The following is a 23,763-nucleotide window of genomic DNA, read 5'->3' as shown; positions in this document are numbered from 1 at the left end:
CACTTGCACGGATAAATAGGCTCAGGGATTTGGAAGCGAGGGCGAGTAACGGCGTCTGAATCTGGAGATCTGGTTGTCCTCCATCTGCACACGAGAGAGAGAGAGAGAGAGAGAGAGAGAGTGAGCATTAGTGATTGGCAGGATATGTGACACAGCTGAATGACATCTGGTCCCAGTCCTTAACACGAAGAGCTGAGAGGCTTCAATTACACCAATGAGCATTCAATTAGACGCAGCCAACGCCGGCCTGGTGCAGCCCAGCACTGCCATACAGGCTGCATGGTACGCGCACACACACGCGTCCTCGCACACATATGTGCTCACAGTTGCTCACACACTCACTTACCATCTGCACAGGCCCGGATACTCCCGACTCTGATGCGGGGAGTAGATTGTATTTGTCTGTCTTTCTTCGCCTTCTCTCTCCGTACGTATACAGCTTCATCTCGACTTTGTTCCCCTCTAACCCAGTTATTTTTATATCATGCCTGCTGCTTGTTTTCCTTTGACGAATGCAAGTAAGAATTGCGGCGGAGTTGCTTTGAGAAAAACCGGGAGAAAGAGGTAGAGAGGAGAAAGAGAGAGAGACAGAGAGCCGCTGTGGAGTCGCCTGTCATCTGGCAAAGACCGGGAAAGAAAGGGAGGTTAGGAAAAGATAGAAGAAGAAGAAGAAGAAGGACAGGGAAAGAAATGGAAAAGAGGAGGGAAATGCCAAGTAAGAAAATGGGAATTGGAAGAGAGGACAGGAAAACGAAATGAAAGGCTAAAAGAGGAGGAAAGGGGGATGAGTAAAAGGCCACAGAAGAAATGAGGACAGAGAAAGCAGGAAAGAAAATAGAAAAAAAAGAGGAGGGAAAGGCAGTTAAGATATGGAAAATTGGAAAGGAGGAAAACAGATCAAAAATGCAGGGAGGCAAAGAAAAAGAAATGGAAAAAGAGGAGGAAGTACGGAGGAATTAGGCATAGAAAAGATGAGTATAGAGGAAAGGAAAGAAAGAAAAAGGTAGTGAGGGAAATGAAAATGGGAAAGGAAAGACAACAAAGGGAAACAAAATGGGGAGGAAATAAGTGATAGGAAGCCGGAAGTGAAAGGCAGGAAAGGGAAGGAAAAAGACAGTGTAGGAAAGAGGAAAGGAAGAAGATGTTAAAGGGCCCAGAAGCAGAGGAAAGGGAATGGAAAAGAGAAGGGGAAAGAACAGGAAAAAAGGGAAGTGAAAGGACAAAATAAGAGAAAAAAAAAGGCAAGAAAAGAAGAGCAGAGCAAATGGAAGAGGGAAAGATGATTGAAAAAGGCAGGACAGGTAAGGAAAAAAGGAAATGGGATAAAGGAAGGCAGGGAATTGGGAATAGGAAGGGCAGACAGGATTGGGAAAAGAAAGAAAGGAAAGGAAAAAGACCACGATTGAGATGAAAGGAAAAAGGGGAAATAGAAAATAGAACTAAAAAGGAAAGAAACCGGAAAAAGAGCTGAAGCACAAGGCAGGAAGGAACAGATAAAGGAAAGAAATTAAGGAATGGGACGAGGAAAATAGGAATGAAAGGAGAGTGCAGCCAAGATGAGAGAAGTAAATACAATGACTATTTGTTAGCATTGTAAATGTACTGAAGTGGTGGTATTACCTCGAAAACGTTTGTGTGTGAGTAGAGCTGAGCCTCTGTGGTCAAAACCACCGAGGAGGAAAGGGCAGGGAAATAAAAACGTCTTTTAAATCGCAATAAAGAGCCGTGAAGGAGAGCTCTACTAAACAGCCTTCGTCTCTCTCTCTCTCTCTCTCTCTCTCTCTCTCTCTCTCTCTCTCTCTCTCTCTCTGTGCAAGTCGCTCTGCAGGGTCGAGAAGGAGTCTGTGTGAGCCAGCTGCTGCTTACTCATGTGGTGCACTTTAAAGAAAAAAAGATAAAACGCGGTGTCAATTAGTGAGAGATTTGAGCGCTTGTTCACATAAACCCAAACGGCTGTTTTATTCCCACCTTTTCCGTAAAAAACAGAAATCCATTTTAGCTGTCGATGTATAACAGAAAATTGGAGAAAATCGCTTCGAAAACAAGATTGTTTTTGGCTTCGACGCGCTCGTAAGTAAGCACAGATGAGTTGTTTTTTTAGTCACAATTGTACTTGCTCATTACAGCGAACACACACACACACACACACACACACACACACACACACACACACACACAAACACACACACACTCCCTGCTGCAGCTGCTCATCATGACAACCTCGGAAAAAAAACAAGAGAGATTTTTAGAAACAGGCAGTGGCCTTTTTTTTTTAAATATATATTTAATTAACCAATCCGAACTGTGAATCCCAGTGATGAATTCAGCCATCTGTTGTCATTGGCTGCGTTCAGTCGGGTTGTCTGGGTGAAGGATATCTCTGTTTGGATGTTACAACCTCAAACCATTCAACACGGTGTCACACAAGATGGATCTTCTTCATGGTGTCTTGTTTGTGTGTGTCTATTTGTGTGTGTGTGTGTGTGTGTGTGTGTGTGTGTGTGCGTGTGTGCGTGTGTGTGTGCGTGTGCGTATTCCCATGGTACTGTATATACACTCAGACTGTATATACGACACATACACCTCACATTGACAGTGTCCACCCTTTAACTCTTAACTCTAACGAAGCTCATGAGTCCGAGGAAGCGCCTCTGTGGTAAGAACAACTCTGGTGTCTGATTCTGTATTTTTGCTTTATGAGGGTTTTTGCCTCGTAATGTTCGCACACACACACACACACACACACACACACACTCACACACTTGCACAAACACACATATTCATGGAGTAAGGTGAAAGGGTTAGTTGTACTCACAGAAGGCAGTTTTATAGCCTTTGCTTCACCATCATTTGGATGTTGGCCTGTAGTCGTTAATTATGCTTAAGTACAGGCCTGTATGCTAATGCCAGCGTGCAGATTAACAATGAGGGGAGTTCAGCCTGCAGGTGTCCTCAACTACATTGTGACTGCTGAATAGGACGCAGTTTAATTCTTATTTTTAAAGCTAAAAGCCACTGTGACGAGAGCCTGACTGTTATCTACAGGAGGCTGATGTCTGCGTATTACAGACATATATATATATATATATACCTTATCCTCATTAATTGAAGTGTAAAGTACATCTTATATTATAGTTCAAAGTAATGTTTACTGTTCAAAATGTACTGTAGTCTTGTCATTTTTTGAGAGCAAAGTTTATTGTTAAACGGCTAAATAGCCTGCCTCAGAAAATAACATAAACGACCTAAAACAGTAGAATATCAATAAAAGTAAGATGCATTTAGTAGTAGGTAAACTAAAATCAAAAAGTAATATTGCGCATTGTATTTAGAAGTAATATTGCGCATGATGTTGTAAAGTTATATTGCACATGAAATTGAAAAGTTAAATTTCACATGATATTGAAAAGTAATACAAAGTAATATTGCGCATTATATTGTAAAGTTATATTGCACATGATATTGAAAAGTAATATTGCGCATTATATTTAGAAGTAATATTGCACATGATATTGAAAAGTAATACAAAGTAATATTGCGCATTGTAAAGTTATATTGCACATGATATTGTAAACTTATATTGCACGTGGTATTGAAAAGTAATAAAATGTAATATTGCACATGATGTTGAAAAGTAAAAATTGCAAATGATATTGATAACCAAATTGGAGATGTTTTTCTGCAAAAAAAAAGTGTGTGAAAGGGAGAGTGTTTATGCAAAAGGCAAGGCGTGTTCATTGATCTACAGAAATGAAAGAACTGTAAATTAGCCTGAAATGCTTATTTTCATCTGTTATCCCCAGGCAGATGTTGAAAAGGCACCCTAAGCGCCCCTTTCATACTATAGATGTCAATATCAGCCTCAAAAGTCCCACATCAGTCAGGCTCTAATCACTGACCATTCAGGCTTTAATGTATATACAAGCACAACTTAGCTGAGCAAAGAAGGAGCTCTAGTTCAATCCCAAGTAATATAATTGTCAAAGATTATTGGATTGGACTATAAAGGTTAGTTACCTCCTATATTTTTTGAGCCTTCTCCACTGATCTTTCCTTAGACAAGAAAATATAATTTCAACAAAATCAGTGAGATTATTTCTGCCTCCAGACAGAGAAGCTCTGCCTCACAGAAATGCACCAAACCTAAACACCAAAACAGCTGCTTTCACTGATTCCGACACATCTGGGACTTATTAGCGGAATCAGCTGCTGCAGCTTGCCTTCACACACTACAGACTCTTCACAAAGATACGCTAAAGCTGTCTAAAGCTAAAGCAAAACCAAAACATATGAACACAGTAGAGTATATCCATACACTCCTAACCCTAACCCCGAACCCTAACCCTAACCCTCCGGACACCAGGCAGCTAACTCGTGTTCAGTACTGTCCTCTGGCACGCTGTACCGGTCCAGCCAGGCGACCCAGTCCACGCCTCAGCCTCGCTCCCCAGGTTTTGACACCACCCTCTCTGGCTCCTCTCTCCAGGTATGAGTGCTCTGCAGTTGCAGAACCTGGCCACTTTAGCAGCGGCAGCGGCGGCGGCCCAAAACTCCGCCAGTCCCAACACCGCTAACCCCCTGTCCACCAACGCCGCCTCCCTGGGAGCGTTGGCCAGCCCAGGTAACACCGCAGTCACTCAGGTTGGGGGGGGTCCGACGCCGGGGGTTGGGGCCAACGCCTGCCTACGTCCTCCGCTCTCCACCGTTACCATTACCAGTGTTGTTGCCCTGCCCCCCCCCCATGACCCCCGGCACTCCACCGCCATCACCGAAACCATCGACCAAGTCATCGTTGCCACAAAACATGACCATCTCCATTGTTCAGAACTACGTCAGTGTTGTTTCTGGCCCATTCCCATGGTGTGTGTATCCACCGTCTCCGCTTTTTCAGACCTCCATCTTAACACACGAACCATGATGCTGTGTTGTCGATGCGCTGCCCTGCCTCCTGTCTTTGAACGCCTCACGCCTTCACCACCACCAACAACCCACACTCATCCCGTGTTCCACGCACTGTATATGTGTACGCGTGTGCATGTCTGTGTGTTCTGTGCTTAAATGTTTCCGTCCGGTTCCGATCTGTGCGTTTATGGTTTTGAGTGATTTCTTTTGGTTTGTGCCTGACCTCGCCAGCTCCAGAGACCCGTGTAGAGACTTTAGGACAGTGTTGTTTCCCCGGGTTTGTGTGCACCTGTGTGTGTGTGTGTGTGTGTGTGTGTGTGTGTGTGTGTGTGTGTGTGTGTGAGAGAGAGAGTATGTGTTGGTGTTTTGTCTCTTGCTCGTGGCTTGGGGGTTAAAAACTAGCAGGTTTGATGTCTGAACTCGGCTCAGGGTTAAATATCGCCTCCTCCTCCTCCTCCTCCTCCTCCTTTCCTCTCCTTGTGTTCCTTCTCGTTGCCCTCGTCTTTTTGCTGCTGCCCTTCTTTTGACAAGCTCCCTGTTTCTGCTCCGTCATTCTCCCCTTTCATGTCGGCTCGGCCTCGCTCCAGCAGCCGTGTTTTTTTCTTCTTTCCGCTGTCTCTTTTGGAGCGCACTCCCAACAGAGCATGAATGTGAAAAGCTACAGTACCTGCAGCCCCCTCTCTCTCTCTCCTTCACGTTACCGCTTGCACCACTTCCATCCCACTTCCTGCCTCTACCAAGCCAGTTCGCACTGAATGCCCGTTCCCGTCTCGTCTTCCTTTTCCTCTCTCTCTCTCTCTCTCTCTCTCTCTCTCTCTCTCTCTCTCTCTGTCTCTCTCTTCTTTTCACCCAGCCTCTCTCTTTTTGACTCTTTTATGTCAGTCCAACCTTGAATAGTACACACTCAGTTTGAGCTACTCGGTGTGAATGAGCTCTGCGCTGTACTGCATGTGTCAATGAAACTGGAAACGTCAAACCACGCAGTTGAATAAATATAGACAGTTATGCATGGAGACAGGCCAAAATATATATATATTTTTTTTTAATTTTTTTTTTTGTGCCACATGCTGACATAATGCTCCCCTTTATCGCAACATTTCTTTGTGTCTTCAGCGGCAATCCTGCTTTGTTGGCATCGCTTTGATGAGATCAAGGGTAAATGAATAGGTTAAATCTTCTCTTGTCTGTGTGGCCGGGTTGGCTCAGTTGGTAGAGCAGGCGCACATATGCATAGAGGATTAAGCCTCAACGCAGAGGTCCGGGGTTCGAGTCCGACCTGTGACAATTTCCTGCATGTCTTCCCCCTCTCTCTCCCCGTTCTCACCTAGCTGTCCTATCGATTAAAGGTGCACTATGAGTTCCTGCATGACGTCACTTCTGTTGACGTTCCAAGTAAATACCAAACATAACAGAGCAAGCTCGCCCCTCTCCCCATGTTTCCATAACTGTCATGACTAACTGACTAACTGTAACTAACCCCCACCCCCTCCCCCAACCATCTTGTCGGTGATTGGCTGGAACGTGGTTTGTTGTATTTTGGTGCCTATCCTGTGCCCCTAGTGTTTGTTTGACATTTACAACCCCTGTGTTGTCTCCCGAGACCGGGCTTTTTCACAGTGTGTTCAGGGGACAGGCAGCTAGCGGATCAAGGAGAGATGCCTACGATTTGAGACAAAAATGAAATCGCGCTGAAACCATGCAGGAACTCATAGTGCACCTTTAAAGGCGGAAAAGCCCCTAAAAAAAAAATCTTTAAAAAAAAATCTTCTCTTGTCAGAAAACAGAACCAGGTTGCGAGCTTTGTGCCCCATACTTCCCGCCATCTCACCCACCACCTCCACCGACGTAGTAGTTCATGGATGGCACACGTTTCACATCTGTGTGTGTGTGTGTGTGTGTGTGTGTGTGTGTGTGCGAGTTTGTGTCCACTGTGTTGTATTGTGTGTGTGTTTTTTGGTGTCTGTGACAACACGACCAACTGATTTTAAGACCAGCTGTGCTCGAGGAAAAGTCACTTCAGTCTACCGCAAACAAGAGAGAATTCCCAAAGTTTCAAACAGTTTTTCCGAAAGATTGTTTGTAAGCGTAAAACGTCTCCTCTGATTGTGCTCTTGCCTTTCTGTACATATGTCTGCTTTTTTCTTGGATGGTCCTTGTGTGTTTTTTTGCGTGTTTTTTTTTAATGCAATCACGGCATTACTTTGAATGCAGCAATCCTCAAGTTATACCTGCTTTTGTGAATATCTCCTGATCAGAACAAACTAGACAGTAAAATGTGTTTGTTTTTTTTATATGTAGGGTCAAGGTGCCGCAAAATGTTAGATTAATTAAAGGTGCTACTTGTAATATTTTTATACATCAGAGTGCCATTCAAATCTGCCAAGACACATTATTGTAGATCCATAAGAGAATGAGATCACTGTGGAGACTAATGGTTGCCTCAAAATCACTTTTCCCATTGAACTCCAGAGATGTTTCTCCATTCACACTGGTTCCATTTAAACGATATACATACTGTAGCACAAAGTGATTTCTCCATTGGCCTCCCAGCATTCGTCTTCATCATCAATGCTGCTTGTACTGGAAGAATCCTTCCTACAAACCTCTCTGAAGAAATCTGACCAGACAAATCTTGACTGGAAAACATTGCCTAACCCCTGCCAAGACTGCAATTTAGTTCTGCATTGTTATATTTTAATAATGGAAATTTAGCTTCTTTTTTTTAATCTGCATCTGGATTTGGATCTTCATCAAAAAACATACAGTATAGTCAATTATGGTTATTATACAATTTTATTATTTCAAGCCACAATGTGATCATTCTTGCCCAAAACATCCAAATTTGACAATTGTCCTGCAAAAAGGACAAAATGTGACAATTGAATGCAAAATTACATAATTTTTTAATGTACATGCTAAAAAGTTACAATATTTTGACAAATTTCCTGTCCAATAAATACTAATTGTTGCCATTTTAATGCAAAAAGTACAACATTTGACAGTTCCTGCCCCACACGTACCATGTGCACAACTACGAAATAGACACCTTTCATGCAATTATATGTAAATCTGTCAATTTTACTGCCCAATAAATATAACCTTTGAATTTTCGTGCCGAAAATACAAAATGTGACTAATTGTGTGTCAAATTTTTTTAAAGTATGCCAATATGTTTATGGCAGAAATACAACATTTGACAATTTTTCTTCCAAAAAATGGCAATTTTCATACCAAAAACACAACGTTTAGACAGTCCCTGCCCACGAACATACCATTCGGATCAGCATCAAAATGCACATAGTAGCAAGTCGAACAATGAGTTAAAGTTATAGCTATAGTGTAATTTGAAAGAGAAATGCTGAAAAGAAGAGATTTCTAAAATAAACGGTGGAAATCAGTTCCTACATCGATTCATCTTCAACCTAAAAATCCCAGAAACAAAGAACTTTGCATCTACGTCTCGCTGAGTTAGGAGTACTTTAGTCTATATCCTTGACGTTCCACTTCCGGGATTGCTCCGGTGCCGCGGGAAATTCCGCCGGATGCATGTATGTCTGTTTCCTTCCGCTTTCTTTATGTTGGAATTTTAAATTTGGTGGATTTATGAGGACTATGGTTAACTGCTCCTCAGCAGGTTACATCCAGACAGCTAGCTAGACTATCTGTCCAATCTGAGTTTTCTCTCGCACGACTATTTTACAGCGGCTCCGTGCGGAGCTTAGCGCCGCCCATGATGATTGTGATTGGTTTAAAGAAATGCCAATAAACTAGAACACGTTTTTTTCTCCCATCCCGGAATGCTTTGTGGACTAGCCAGAACCTCCTCCGCTCCGCAGCGTGTGGATGGTCTGGCAAAGCGAGACTGAGGGCCCTATCTTGCACCCGGCGCGGCGCAGCGCAGCACAAAGCCCGACGCAAGGGTCTTTGCTAGTTTAAGACCGACGCAGTTGTCAATTTCCCGTCCAGCGTCCACGTCGTTTAAATAGTGAATGCACCTGGGCCCATCTGTGCGCCCATGGTCATGCTGGTCTTCCAGGGAGGTGTGTTCAGGTGCATTCTTGGCGTATTGCTATCTTGAGGCAGGCACTTCACGGCGTGCGCTTAGATCGTTAAAATAGGGCCGTAGGAGAACTTCTAAAGTGTCCACATGGTGTTGCTGTCTCCACCAAACCCCGATAATGAATCTACTTTCCACCAATTGGCATTAAAATTGTTTAGATTTTTTCTTTTTTATCCAACAGACAAACAAGCAGAGCAGTGAAAACATAACCTCCTTTGTTGAAGGTGAAACGAAGCCAGCCAGTCTTCTCAGCAGTGGTTTCAGTTGTTTGCAGTCGCAGCATGAATGTTTCAAAGCGATGTTAAATTATACACGTAGCACCTTCTGCATAAACCCTGTAAAGAGTTTTTAATATGCATTTAATAAGAAAGCTTCACCTGTGCTCGAGGGAACCTTGTCGAAGCTTGTATAAGACGTCTGCTTCTTTGTCTCCTACTCTCCCTCTTCGCCTCCGTCCTTGTCCCTCTCTTTTCACTCGCTCCATCTTGTTCTTCACCTCCGCCCCTTTCCTCTCCTCCCTTTCCTCCCTTTCCTCCCTCTCCTTCCACTCTTCCCGCAGCGGCGGGCACAACAGCCAGCTCCAACGCCAGCGCCATGAACTCTCTGACCTCTCTGGGCACCCTGCAGGGCCTGGCAGGCGCGACCGTGGGCCTGAACAACATTAATGCACTAGCAGGTAGCGTCAACAGTGAGTATTCACCCTGCCATCAGCCACTCCACCTTCACCCACACCTCCGCTACGACCAGGGTGCGATTTGTGAGAAAGGCAGAAGATGTTTTTTGATCATGCACAACAAAACATGCAAGAATTAAATCCCCCTTTCAATACAGATGGATATGATGCCACTCGGCCAGCCGTGCCAAAACACTTATTTATGAATTACGATATTCAATGGAAAATAATCACAGTGACACTGTGATAGCGTGGCATCAACTTAAAGCAACGCTTTCAAGCCAGAGAGTGGAGTTCACTTCGCTGCGATAACAAAATACTTTCACCCAGGAAACGCTTGTTTGTTCCTCGGGAGTGTTTTAATCCAAACCACGACCTTTTTTTCCTGAACTGAACTAGTCGTTTTGTTGCCTAAACTTAACTGTCAGCGCCGCATGGCACTCACTTTTTCTTGCTAAACTCCACTACCATCCACGGCCCCTGAAAGGACCGTCATCTGGTGGTGCCTGTAGCTGGCTTGCAGTCACCTATTGGCAGCTAAACAACTGCTGCTGGGAGCCGGCGTCCCGGAGCTCTGTAGCGGCTAAATACAACCAGCAACTGCCGCTCTGATTTGATCGTTCTATGGCATTACAGACTGTTCATGTTACGACGCTTTAACCCTCGTGTTGTCTTCCCGTCGACCTGCAACTTCTTGTTTTTCTGCTAAAATTGGTCGACACTTTTTCTCACTTATCACGACGATTTTGTCACTTTTTTCCAAGTTTTTTTGTCACTTTTTTCCAAGTTTTTTTTGTCACTTTTTCCAATGTTTTTGTCAGGGGTTTTTTTGCACTTTTTTGAAAGTTTTTTTTTCTTTTTTTCACACTTTTTAAAATGTATTTTTTTTTTTGACATTTGGTCATTTTTTTCCCTTCAAAATGCTATAAAATTGAATAAAAGCACCCAAATTCACTGAAAGTAGTGAACTGATCATTTATTTTATGGAACCATCCATGTTATTTAAAAAAATTTTTGACAATGTGGTTGAAAGAAACCCAAATTTTCTGATATAGAAACTTTTTGAAAACGGGTCAAATTTGACCCGAGGACAACAGGAGCGTTAAAATACTAATACTAGTTTAAAATACTATTACTACTATATATATACTAGTTTAGGTATATAATATATGGTCTATTGGTGAAGTAGCATTGATCACATTGAGGGGGGAGATACATTTTGTAAAAAATAAAAAAGAATTGATCAAAAAGAATTCAGCAGAGGCAGGGATATATAGACCAGAATGGGGGAAATCCCACGTACCACGCCCCCCCCCAACCCCTGGCAAATCGCACCCTGGCTACGACCATCCACACCCATCGGCGACATCGCTACCACAACCTGTGAGCCGATGCAGAGAGACGCAGCCACCCAACGCGGCATTAAGAGTTCGATTGATGTCGGTTTTTGAATTAAATAATTCAAATTGACAATTTCAGTGGGGCGACTTCCCCACTTTTCTGTCTGTCTGTACCATCTAATAAAAATGCCTAAACAGCCCCAAAAAAAATACTGAGAAATAAGAAAAACGGACAATTTCTCATAAATAATTTTGAATTTCGACAAATTTAAAGAAAGGAAAAAAGATTTGTCCCTAAAACTTTACATTGAAAACACTTTTTAACAGATCCAGCAGAGCTTTTTTGTGCTAAACAGAAAAACTCGACATACGCTATATTTAATATTAAGTATTTAAAAAAAAAAACATGCAGTTGTCCAACTCTGATGTCCATGGCGGTACAGGATGTATCACAGTCTACATGAAAATAATAGTTAAGCTCTAGCTTGTAGGGTGGAAATTGATCATATATTCATTTTTTGTAGATTTAAAGTCAATCATTCACTTCATTTTAGACGTTAAAGTCTACGTATTACAAACAATGATTGAGGAAGCGAAAAAAACAGAAGAAAAGATCGTAGACAAAAAGAAAAGAAATATATATATTCAGAATGTTTATGTTTGACAACAAACTACAAACCAAACTACGCTGAGTTTGGTTCTTCCTGTCGTCTCTCTGCGTCTCAGATTCACTCTGTAAATTGTCCTCGCGCTCTCATTGCCGGCTAAATCATTGACTCATCTGGCAGCCGATATTTCATCCATTCCACCGTTCATTCCTCCATTTCTTCATCCGCTTCCTGGTTGTGTCCTGGGTAATGCTTGCTGTAAGAGTGCTGCTGTGCCTTTTCCCCCGGCAGAGCTGGCGCGCTGCTGTCGCCTCACGTGTCTCCGTTCGTGGTTCGTGTTGTTGTCGTTTCACATCGTGTTTGTTCGTGTCACTGTTGCCTTTTCTGCAGGGCTGGAATGTAACTGAGTACATTTCCTCTAGTACTGTACTTAAATACACATGTTGAGGTACTTGTACTTTGCTTGAGTCTTTTCTTTTCATGCCACTTTCTACTTCTACTCCGCTACATTTCAGGGGGAAGTATTGTACTTTTTACTCCATTACATTCATCTGACAGCTTTAGTTACTTTACAAATTAAGATTTTTGCACACAAAACACATGTAGTTTATAAAATACATTTATTATAAATGAAACTACCCAACAATATAACGGCCTACAAGTATAGCTGAAATGATGAGATGATTAAACAATGAACGATTTTCAATTTTTTTGGCGCCTTTGACCCTTTTTTGGCGCCTTTGACCCTTTTTTTGGCGCCTTTGACCCTTTTTTTGGCACCTTTGACCCTTTTTTTGGCGCCTTTGACCCTTTTTTTGGTGCCTTTGACCCTTTTTTTGAGGCTTTTAACACTCTTTTTGGCGCCTTTGACCTTTTTTGACAATTTCAACACTCTTTTGACGCCTTTGACCCTTTTTTGACAAGTTAAACACTCTTTTGACGTCTTTGACCCTTTTTGACGATTTAAACACTTTTTTGAAGATTTTAACACTCTTTTGACCCTTTTTTGACACTTTTAACACTCTTGATCCTTTTTTAGATAAATAATAAAGATAGATAATAAAGAAGTTTCACATAATCCTTCCAGGTGCCGTCGGCGAGAATTATCCCACCACGTGTTCCGAGCAGCTCGGTGAAACATCGACAGCGAGGTGTGATGTGCTTTTCCAGACTGCGACGTCACACTTTAGGGAGTTGAAGACAGGCTTGATGCTTTTAAGGCTTTTTTCAATTCCTGTTTCTAAAATGTGAGGATTTTTCTGCATTGAGTACTTCTGCTTTTAATCCTTTAAGTACATTTTCCTAATGAAACTTACATACTTTTACTTAAGTAACGTTTTCAATGCAGGACTTTAACTTGTAGCAGAGTATTCTTTACAGTGTGGTATTAGTACTTTTACTTTAAGTAAAGGATCTGAATACTTCTTCCACCGCTGCCTCCGTCCCACTCCAACTGAATCTAGATTTGAGGTAACTCGAGTCATATCTCATTAGTGTTTGGCGTCGTTCGCTGCTAGCAGGTGCTATGGAGACTTCACCGCCGCTGCTTCAGTAGTGACTAGCACTTGTGCTCGCTCACTATAGTTTCAACAGGGCTGCTAGAAATATTCTCCTCCGAACTTCTCTTCCATATTATAATTCCTGTTTGGAGCCATGATAGCAGTGTTTTTGAAGCATTCATTTTACCTCTTACTTACTTCCATCACAACTCGTAACTAATTACAGATGTATGCACACTTTGGTACTTCCCAAAAAGCACCAAACACGCCTATTTCCACGCCAAATTTGATTTTCACACACAAAGTACAACATGAATACCACAAAAAGTTAACATCAAACTGACACCAAAATAAAAAATAAAAAATTACAGTTTTCCAACAACTTTATTCCTGTCAGGAAGCTATATATAGATAAAAGGCATTTGCAAGGCGGCTGGTACAGTATCAAGTGCGTTCGAATTCAAAGTCTAAATAAGTCCGTTGTCCGGATTGACTTGACAGTCTGCTTCGATCCACAGCAGAGAGACGTTTCTATCCACGTGAGTCGTATGGACTACGCAGGCTGCGGCGTCTGCCGAGCCGTGCGCTGTGTGTCCTGCCTTTGACCTGCGGGGGAGACAGGGCTGGGATCTTAATCAGAGCTGTTATTACAGCAGAGATCCTGTACCGCCGGCCTCTTCTACCACATTATTCTCCTCTGACCTTTAGCGGTCCTCGGCTGGAGTAGCTGTTTCCACTGTGTAAATCATATACACGTCAACTCCAGCACACGCAGGTACAGAAACACAGGACACACAGGACACACACACACATGTTCGTCCCTTCAAACAGAATGGGTCGCTTTTGTTTTGCATCCCATTTTGTCCCGGCTAACCCTTCTCTCCGCATTGTGCCCCTTTCCTCATCTATCCACCGCCCCCCACCCTCCACCACCAACCGCCCTCATTTAAACACATCTAGGCCCTTAATTGAATTGCAAAGGTCACCGGTGCAATTATTCCTGAATAAATGAGTGACCTATAATCCGGGGCTCCGCGGTGATAATTTATTTCACTGTGTCTGACGGTGAGGCGACAGGACACCGAGCCAATGTCAGACCCCCTCAGACAAGTTGCCCTCCGTCGTGATATTAAGCCGTTACAAGCAGCTAATGAGTGTTACCGCTGCGTTCCTTCACTTTTTTCAAACCAGACTTCCCACCCCCCACCCCGTCCACCCTTCCCTCCGCGCTCCACGTGCCTGTCTTCAACTCCCCTAAAGTGAGACGTCGCAGTCTGGAAAAGCACATCACACCTCGCTGTCGATGTTTCACCGAGCTGCTCGGAACGTGTGGCGGGATAATTCTCGCCGACGGCACCTGGAAGGATTATGTGAAATTTCTTTATTTGGACCATTATGTGATTTCACATATCACAGATTATGTGGAATTTAAATTTCCATGAAACTAATAAATCCTTCCTCTTTATCAGGATGCCCTACACCTATTGTTTGTTTGGATGGATGAATCATTACTACTGCTCCTGTTTGTGAAATGCAAAACACGGCAATTCAATGTGCTTTATATAAGGCAGTAACACTGAATAATCGACACATTCTAACTCCCAACTTTTCACATACAGTACGGATGCTTGGTCAGGACCCCTTGGCGTCATGTTTTTAACGCCTTTGGCGTTATTTTTCAATGTGCAGGGAAGGGTTATAGGTTCAGGCAATGAAACAACTTGGTTAGGTTTAGGAAAAGATCTTGGTTTGGGTTAAAATAACTTAACCTTAAGTACGTTACATACTTAAGTTAAAATAAGTCAACGTAGATTTTTTTTTTTTGTGGCATTTTAGGACTTTATTTGTGACTGGACAGTTTAGACATGAAAGGGTAGAGAGAGGGCGAATGACATGCAGCAAAGGGCCGCAGGTCGGAATCAAAACCGTGGCCACCGCATCGAGGACTGAGCCTCTGTATATGGGCACTCGCTCTACCACGTGAGCTACCCAGACGCCCAGACTTTTGGTTTTACACCGGAAACAAACAGGGTAAAAGTCCTGTGTTTGTTTGACCCAGCCATCCACCCCCTTCCTCCTCCTCTATATACTACACCATCTCACAACGCAGCAGTCGAGCAGTTAAAAGCCCGGTGCGTGTCATACAGACGCGAAAAAGGTGCCTTGTGCGTTGGTATCAGACACGGAGTCACTGACCAAGCTGCAGTATTTGCAGACAACAAATTGGGACAGTCAAGGAAATAGAACAGCATAAAATAGGAACGGATACATTATATACTGCAAATCTAAAAAACGGATGTTTGTGAGCTTTAGAGTTGTTGGTAGGTCTTTATTATATAGGTATTCATTTACTGTAATATTGCTTAAAGTTAAGAGACTAACAATAGACTTTTAGACCCTTTTATTAGGCTTTTTTCTCTATAAACGCAGACTATTACACTACCCATAATTCAAATTGATAGCGTCTTTTTCTTAATGTCAGTGACCAAGCAAGAAAGGCAGGACAAAGTTGAAAAAAAAGAATGATTTTCAGAACTGAAAAGAGTTCAACTAAATAATAAAGTATGTTGCAACCTAACCAAACGGATCTAAGTTCTAAAGGATGCACAAGGGCTTATAAACCCACATGGACTGCCCTACCCAGACACCAAGGGGAACTTAACTGATAAACAGCATTGAACACAAAGAACTTGTTTACAAAGAGTGAATTAGCTTGAACAAATCGTAACAAATTCACACAAAAAGGATTATTGTTGCGAACTCTTAAGTTCTAGTCCCCACTCCTTTCATCTCCCTGTTGGCTCCTTCCACTTCCCGTGAGCTGTCCTTAAAAGGCCCTCTCTCTCAGGCTTCAGGCACTGGGGGCCAGCCCAGCAGCAGATGCGGCCACCACGCCTCAGTTCCTTCCCACACGGCTTCGTTGGCCATTTTAAAATTAGTGTCGAGTTGGCGGCACAAAAGCTCCAACAGGACTTTTTTAAGACCAGATGGGGAAATGTGTCCCTTTAGGTGGCCCTGCGTTACAGCCACGCCCCTGCTAGTGTGTTGCAAAGTGTTTTTTTTACGTGATCATTCAGGTGTTTTACGTTTTATCTTAGTGTGTCTTTGTGTGCGTGCATACGTCACTGCGTGCTTATGATTTGGAGGACACCTGTGTGCAGCTCTGGCTGTCATCATCTACACCCATACTGTACTTTAAAATGTTATTTTCTGTGTCCTGTGTAAGACGTTGTAGTATCAATGTGTCTTTTGTGTATGACGTGACGTGTGTATCTTACAGTCTAGTCTGTGTGTGTGTGTGTGTGTGTGTGTGTGTGTGTGTGTGTGTGTGTGTGTGTGTGTGTGTTTGTTTGTGTGTGTGTGTGTGTGTGTGTGTGTGTTTGTTTGTGTGTGTGTGTGTGGGTGCTTTTGTGTGTGTGTGTGTGTGTGTGTGTCTGTGTCTGTGTGTGTGTGTGTGTGTGTGTGTGTGTGTGTGTGTGTGTGTGTGTGTGCGTGTGCGACGTCCAGTAACAGTCGTGTGCGTTTTTTATGTTTGTGTGATAGTGTGTGTGGTGAATACACAACCTCTAACGGGAGCGCTAATGAGTAAGTGCACTCTTCTTTCTTTATTGTTGGGTTTTATGTAAAGTTGCTCAAATGCTCTCAGGTATGGCGGCTCTCAACGGAGGACTGGGCGGCGCAGGGCTCACCAACGGGACGGCAGGCACCATGGACGCGCTGACGCAGGCTTACTCAGGGATCCAGCAGTATGCCGCCGCGGCGCTGCCCACCCTCTACAGCCAGTCCCTGCTGCAGCAGCAAGGGGCCGCCGGCAGCCAGAAAGAGGGTCAGTAGCCTGGGGCCATCCGCCTGCGCTATCACTCCTGCTAAGTGGGAGTAAGAATTCAGAGTGCTTACGGCAGCAGACAGACAACATGAGTTATTTAAACTCTCAGCTGACACTCGTAGTAGTGTAATATCTAGATAAAATGTCACAAATGAATCCATTTAAAGATGCGATAAGATACAACTTAATTGTCAGTTCACACAGAAATTAATTTTGCATTCCAGAGCAGCTCCACTCAAAATAAAAAAAATAAAAATAAAAATACACACAGAGCTAGACAACAATTACACATATAGTACAAAGATTAAGAGACATATCAACAGCCATGGCAAAGAAACATGTTACATGATATCCTCGGATCCAGATCTTAATTGGAAGCAACAGGATAGACTGATGTATCTAAACGAATAGGGACTCTAAATCGCCTGTTAGAAGGCAAAAGTTGGTATTCATAATTTCAAACATGCATAAGTCAAGTGTCAAGATTATTTTATATTATAAATATGTAAACAAACACTACTTTTTTTTTAAATGAAGCAGCACCCACATTGCTCACCTGGAGTTTTCTGTTGCCACGCAACCAAAAGTTCTGTTTCCTGCTGCAAAAAGACATTAAATTATGTTTTCTTCAACAAGAACAGCTTAGAAAATGCTAATTGTTATAAGGAATGATGCGGGAAATAAAACACAAATTAGCTGCTAATTAAGTAGGAAAAAAAAGCTGAACTACGAGATGCTTTTGGTAAAATTGGGGACATTTGTGTATTTTTGGTTGTTCAAAATAAACACATGAATTCACCGATTTTTTCCCTCCTGAAAATAATGAGCTCTACGTATCGGATACATATACTGTATTGATATCAGTATGACCTCCGCTTTAAAACACTTTTTTACCAAAGATAGATTTGTTTATTCATACATACACCAAAGTGATTGTTAGGCCTTGTTTTTCAGCTAAACCCAAAATGAACCAAAAGACAAATAGAGGAATTTACACGTTCTGTCTTATTTTGAAAGAGCTTGGCGTTACTTTAACAGCAGAAAATGTTAAATTTACAGTCAGTATGAATTAGTTAGGAATCATTCTGGTATATTTCTGTTTAGTCAAACCTCTAAATAGTTTTGTTGATGATTGTATAGTTCATTTTCTTGTATTGTGGAAGAGAAAAGGTCATTTTGATCAGTGTGCATGTCAGTGCTGTTGCAAAGTGCCACCTTCGTACAGAAACCTGGCGGCTGAATGAAAACTTTTCCCAAAAGCTTTCAACGGCAGTGTTTAATACAAAGCCGATGATGAAATGAATAGTAAAACAAATAGAGAAATGTCTGTTTGTCCACTTCCCATCTATGCTTCAAACAAAAAGATCCATTTGTAAAGACGCTTTCTTTCTTTGACAGTCCACGCAGAAGTTCAAACCCCTGCAGGGAGACAAAGATGGGACAGCCATTGGTCTCCCTCCCAGCTTCATTTAGCAGTGGAGAGAGAGCGTTTTTTTTTTTTATGATTCTGAGAGATGTGACCTATTAGGATTAGGATGTGGGATAGAAGGACGGAGCGACCTATGACTCCTCTTAAGAGAGCACCATGCAGCCGAATGAATGAATGAATCAAAAGCAAGAGAATAGGGAACTACTTTTGTCAGTAGAGAGCGGAAAATATTATTAACTGAAAATGAAAAGCATTCATCTTTGTTTAATGTCCAATACAATTGGTGAGTGTTGTTTAAAAGCAATAACGGACTCAAGGCCACGCGATATTGTGCTAAACGTTGTGCTTCAGCTCCGTTCCTATGACAACTGCACAGCAGTTGCCACAATGCAGCAATCCCTTTTTCGGCAGTTTTGCTAAAAGGGATATTAGTTTAAAGTGTGGTTGTATGAGGTACTTCTCCATAGTCAGTGTGTTAGCTACAGTAGATGGTAGGGCTGGGGCCATACGCTTTTGTCCCGATACGATTCTTTCGCGTTATAGGTTTGCCAGTTTCGATTTGTATTGCGATTCTAGAAGTATTGCGATTCAATAGTATATTGAGTATTGCGATTTTCTTTTCCTTCTTTAACAAGGGTATGATCATGTTAATGTTGGTTTTGGGATAAATGTGTTATTAAATTTATTTGTTGACATCAGCCTGCCCAGGGACTACAGGTGGAAATTAGCACAAGTGCTACAACCTGGTAAAATGCATCTCTCCTGTCTAAGGTTAATGTATATTGTACATTGTCCCTGTTTTAAATAAATAAATGCAAAAAAAAAAAGAAAAAAAAAGTTGAATACACTTCTAGAGACAATATTTCTAAAAAACTAATAGTTAATAGTCAGTAGTCTGACATTTATTTCATTTGTAAAGAAGAACATAGCATGGATTTTCTGCATTTTCTGCTTTCTGTCTGTTTTTCTGGAAATGTATATGATGGAGTGGCCGTCGGTGGTACTGTATAAACAGAAAAATATTTAGGTGAATCATTGGTAAAAAAAAAAATGTTTTAAACAAAATGGGGGAAAGAATCAATTTTAAAAGTCGCAAAAAAATCACGATATATATGTGAATCGATTTGTTTCCCCACCCCTAGTAGATGGTGTTCGGCATGCCCCCAGTTCGGAGACCCAGACAGGAGTACCAACACGACACAACAAGCTAAGCAATGTACTGCTGTGGACGGGGGCAGCAGCTAAACGTCCTTTACGACGCGGAACTGAAGCCGTTATCTCTGCTCTCTGTAAAGCCACCAGACTCCTTTGATAAAAACATTTTACCTCGCAGAACACGGGAGTTGCTGGTCTACCACTGCCTCCATCGGTCAGTTTGTTTGTCAGTTGTGTTATTTCCTAACCCTTTAAAACATCAATGTCACACTATAACACAAACAAACTAACTGATCAAGGCAGCGGTAGTTAAAAGCAAGTATATCTGCGCCATAAAATGCGTTTAGCTGCTGCCCCCGTCCAGAGCAGGACATTGGTTAGCTTCCGTTGTCGGTACTCCTGCCTGCTTCTCCAAACTAGGGGGCGTAGCTGACCACCATCTACTGTAGCTAACACACTAGTCTCGCATTGCCAGACCTTCCTCCACAGCGTTGCGGAGGAGGGTCTGGCTAGTCCACACAACATTCGGGATGGGAGAAAAACGTGCTCAGGTTTATTGGCATTTCTTTTAAACAGTCGCAATCGTCTTGGGCGGCGCTAGACGCTGCACGGAGCAACGGTGCCGCTGCAAAATAGCCTCAGGAAGGAACTTGTTTTGGTGGAACATGTGTACGTTCAAAAGTTGTTTCAGTCGTGCAACAGAAAACTCAGATTGGACAGATAGTCTAGCTAGCTGTCTGGAGTTACCCTGCAGAGATCTGAGGAGCAGTTAACCATAGTCCTCAGAAATCGACCAGAGTTTTTAAAATTACAACACAAAGAAAGGTAGGCAACAGAACAAAAGAGGGACATCTGGCGAATTTTTCTGGCCACGCTGGAGCAATCCTGGAAGTGGAACGTCGTGGATATAGACTACTAATACACTGACTATGGAGAAGTAGCTCATACAACCACACTTCAAAAGATCCCAACTATCCCTTTAAATGAAAAGCCGCTCTGACTATACACGCGCTCTGCATCTCGTCCCTCTAGGTCCCGAGGGTGCCAACCTGTTCATCTACCACCTGCCCCAGGAGTTTGGAGACCAGGACATACTGCAGATGTTCATGCCTTTCGGAAACGTGGTCTCTGCCAAAGTCTTCATCGACAAACAGACAAACCTTAGCAAGTGCTTCGGTACGTCAGCAGTACAGGCGTCGGTGTGTGCTCCCCTAAAAGGGAAACGCACACTAATGCCTGCAGTTTATCTGTCCTTTTTTTTCCTTAACTGTGTCCAAGGGCCGGACTCCTCTGAAGGAAGGCTTTTCTATGATGGAAAATTCAGTAACACTTTAATATTCTAGCAAATTCCTCTAGAAATCAAAACGACAGGATGTGTCACATTCTAGGGCTGCACAATATATGATTTGTTTTTATCGTTATCGCAATATAAACTTGCGCAATAAACACTGCGAATGCTGCCACATATCGCGAAAGACACTCAGAGATTAGTTTAGTTTAGTTAGTTGAAAGAGAGTATCAGTAGAAAACTGCACTTAAAAATGTAACTGTCCCTCTTTTTTTAGTGGTGCGTTTATGTTCAATTCAATGTTCAGTTTGTTCAATGAAATAATGTTGACTTTTTTTTATTTAACTATCATTTTTTTTGTATTTTAGCAGAATACTGAAAGCAGCAGAACCGCGTACACTTTAATATCTGTTTATGTATCGCAAGTAATATCGTTATCGCCATATTCAACAACGTTATAGCATATCGCATATTTTCATCATATCATGCAGCCACGTCACATACAGTAAAGCAGGGGTCTTCAACAGGGGGTCTGGGACCCCTAGGGGGTCCTCAGAGTCAATGCAGGGGGGCCTCCAAATGATTGCAAAATTTTTAAGTTCTTTAAAAAAATTCAAAAGTCTTAACATGAATCTAATATATTATTAGCAAATATAAGTCCCCACTGCTTACTGGCCTATAGGTTAGGTAGTCTCTAAGGCCATCCGCAGACACAGATAATCCTAAGGATTCACTGTGTCACATGTATGTTTTAACATTAAAACATGATTTATAAAATCATGCCAAAAATTCTTAGGCTGTTTTAATAGCTTAGTATTCGATGCAAAAAAGGTATGTATAAAGGCTTTAGGCCACCCTACAAGTTGTTGTATGCCCAGTTTAATATGCAACTTCATTTGATATACAATATATGTAGTAGGGGGTCCCTGTTCCATCTCTCTCTCAGCTAAGGGATCCTTGGCTTAACGCTCCTGTTGTCCTCGGGTCAAATTTGACCCATATTCAAAACATTTCCATATCAGAAATTTGGGTTTCTTTCAACCAATTTGTCAAAACGTAACGTGGATGGTTCCATACAACCATTACTCATCACAAGTAAAATAAAAGATCAGCTCAGTGCTTTCATTGAATTTGGGTGTTTTATTCAATTTTATAGCATTTTGAGGAAAAAAAATGATAAGAGAATGTTGAAAAGAGTGACAAAAATGTCATAAATGGCTTCAAAATCGTGGGAAAAAAAAAAAAAATCTAACAAAAGATGTGACAAAAACATCGGTAAGAAGTGACAAAAAGAAATCTCTTTGGGGAAAAGCGACAGAAGTGTCGAAAAAGACGACCACAACGTTGACAAAAAAAAGTACATTTTGACCCAGAAAAATAAAAAGTTGCACGGTCGACGGGAAGACAACACAAGGGTTAAAAAGAAAACGTTGAAGACCCCTGCAGTAAAGCATTAATCAACATTTCCATTCCCTGTTATTGATAACCACTCAAAACCAAGGTCTTGTATTTCCCTGTGTTTTCTTCCAGACTACAGGAATTAAAAATGTTATGGGACAGGCTTTGTTGACCCTTAACTGGGACAATAAGTGACTCCTTTCCACCTGGTATTAAAACTCTACCTGATTGTTGTGTAAAAAAAACAGCTTTTAATCCAGGGTGAAATGGATTTAAGTATACCGCAGATGTTCACGTGCCGTCCATGTTGACAACAAAACCTAAATATAATGCATCTCCGTTCCTCACGTCGCATCTCAGGGAAACAGAAAATAAATCAAGCGTGGATGCAGAAATGCAACAGCAAACACAAACAGACAGCAGTGATACTTGTCAGAAAAATAAAATGCATGGTGAGGATGGATGTGAGACAAGCCAGACGAGGAGTTGACTGTCAGTTTTAGAGGTTGCACATATTACAAGAGGAAGTGAAGGGTGCACAAAGATGACTTTGTGAGACAGTAAAAATATAAGACAAAACATAACTTCGCTGTCTGCTCCAAAACCTTTGATTTTGACATTTTCACCAGTGTTTTTATATTGATTTAGAATTCACTGCATTCGTCTTTGCTGCCCTTGTTTTGCCGACTCATGCTTCTCATGCTTTACTATTATGTATATTACATTTAACTACCCAGCTCCCCTTTGGGAGTCATTACATTTTAATCTTTTCTTATTGTGTACCAGGGGTGTATTTTAATGCAGATGTAAACAAGACAAATCAGATCTCAAGACACCGAAACATAGTGAGAGTGCCTCTCATAGTATTTTCACATCAGTTTATTATCACAAATTAATTTTGTGATGAGTATAGTTGCTGTAAATAAACAAGGAGAAGCGTGTTGGTATCCGCCTGTATTTTATATTGTGTCAGATTTGGAGGGAAGTCTGCTGCAAAGAATAAAACAAGCATAAAGAAATTGTGAAGAGTATGGGGAATGTGGTATTCATTTTAAGAGATGCTGAAATATACAACAGGCGATATAGAGGCCAATCGTCATCATCTCAACCGTGGTCTCATTATACCATCCATCCTTTTTCTGCTGCTTATGCAGGTCTGGTTCACTAGCCTCCAACTCGGCCAAATAAAAACTAAACATGTTTCTGACCTTATTTCCTTATTAGCATTAGCGGACACAGGCTAGTGAAGAGAGCCAACTTGCTAGCCAACGGGCTAGCAACTAATCTAAGGCAATTATCTCCACTGTTAGCGCTGCATTGGGTTTGTAGACACTTAAAGGGATAGTTTGGATGTTTATAAGTGTGGTTGTATGAGGTACTTCTCCATAGTCAGTGTATTAGCTACAGTAGAGTTTGGAGAAGCAGGCAGGAGTACCGACACGGAAGCTAAGCAATGTACTGCTGTGGACGGGGGCAGCAGCTAAACGTGTTTTAGACACCTAAAAACATCTATATCAGTTTAAGTGGACGCTATATTTAGAATATTTTCACAGCTTTACCTTGCTGTCAGACAGCCCTTTATGCG

General features: G+C 42.0%; 1 protein-coding gene across 25 annotated transcripts in view; it reads left to right on the top strand.

The window, feature by feature from the left end:
* The window catches only part of celf2 (cugbp, Elav-like family member 2), a 237,852-nt gene that overhangs the window by 208,162 nt on the left and 5,927 nt on the right, over window positions 1-23,763 (top strand). For 7 of the 25 annotated variants that reach the window (XM_031300315.2, XM_035995816.1, XM_035995810.1 and 4 more), the window contains 4 exons: window positions 4,487-4,621; window positions 9,522-9,650; window positions 16,729-16,908; window positions 20,525-20,668. In XM_031300315.2, coding sequence (XP_031156175.1) covers window positions 4,487-4,621; window positions 9,522-9,650; window positions 16,729-16,908; window positions 20,525-20,668 — 588 coding nt within the window. The remainder of the gene's footprint in view (window positions 1-4,486; window positions 4,622-9,521; window positions 9,651-16,728; window positions 16,909-20,524; window positions 20,669-23,763) is intronic. The other 18 variants (XM_035995825.1, XM_035995821.1, XM_035995822.1 and 15 more) reach the window with 8 other exon arrangements.

Source organism: Sander lucioperca, chromosome 20 (genome assembly GCF_008315115.2).
Source record: "Sander lucioperca isolate FBNREF2018 chromosome 20, SLUC_FBN_1.2, whole genome shotgun sequence".
NCBI classification, from domain to species: domain Eukaryota; kingdom Metazoa; phylum Chordata; class Actinopteri; order Perciformes; family Percidae; genus Sander; species Sander lucioperca.
The sequence above is the reverse complement of the archived record's forward strand: the minus strand, read 5'-3'. Positions and strand labels throughout refer to the sequence as shown.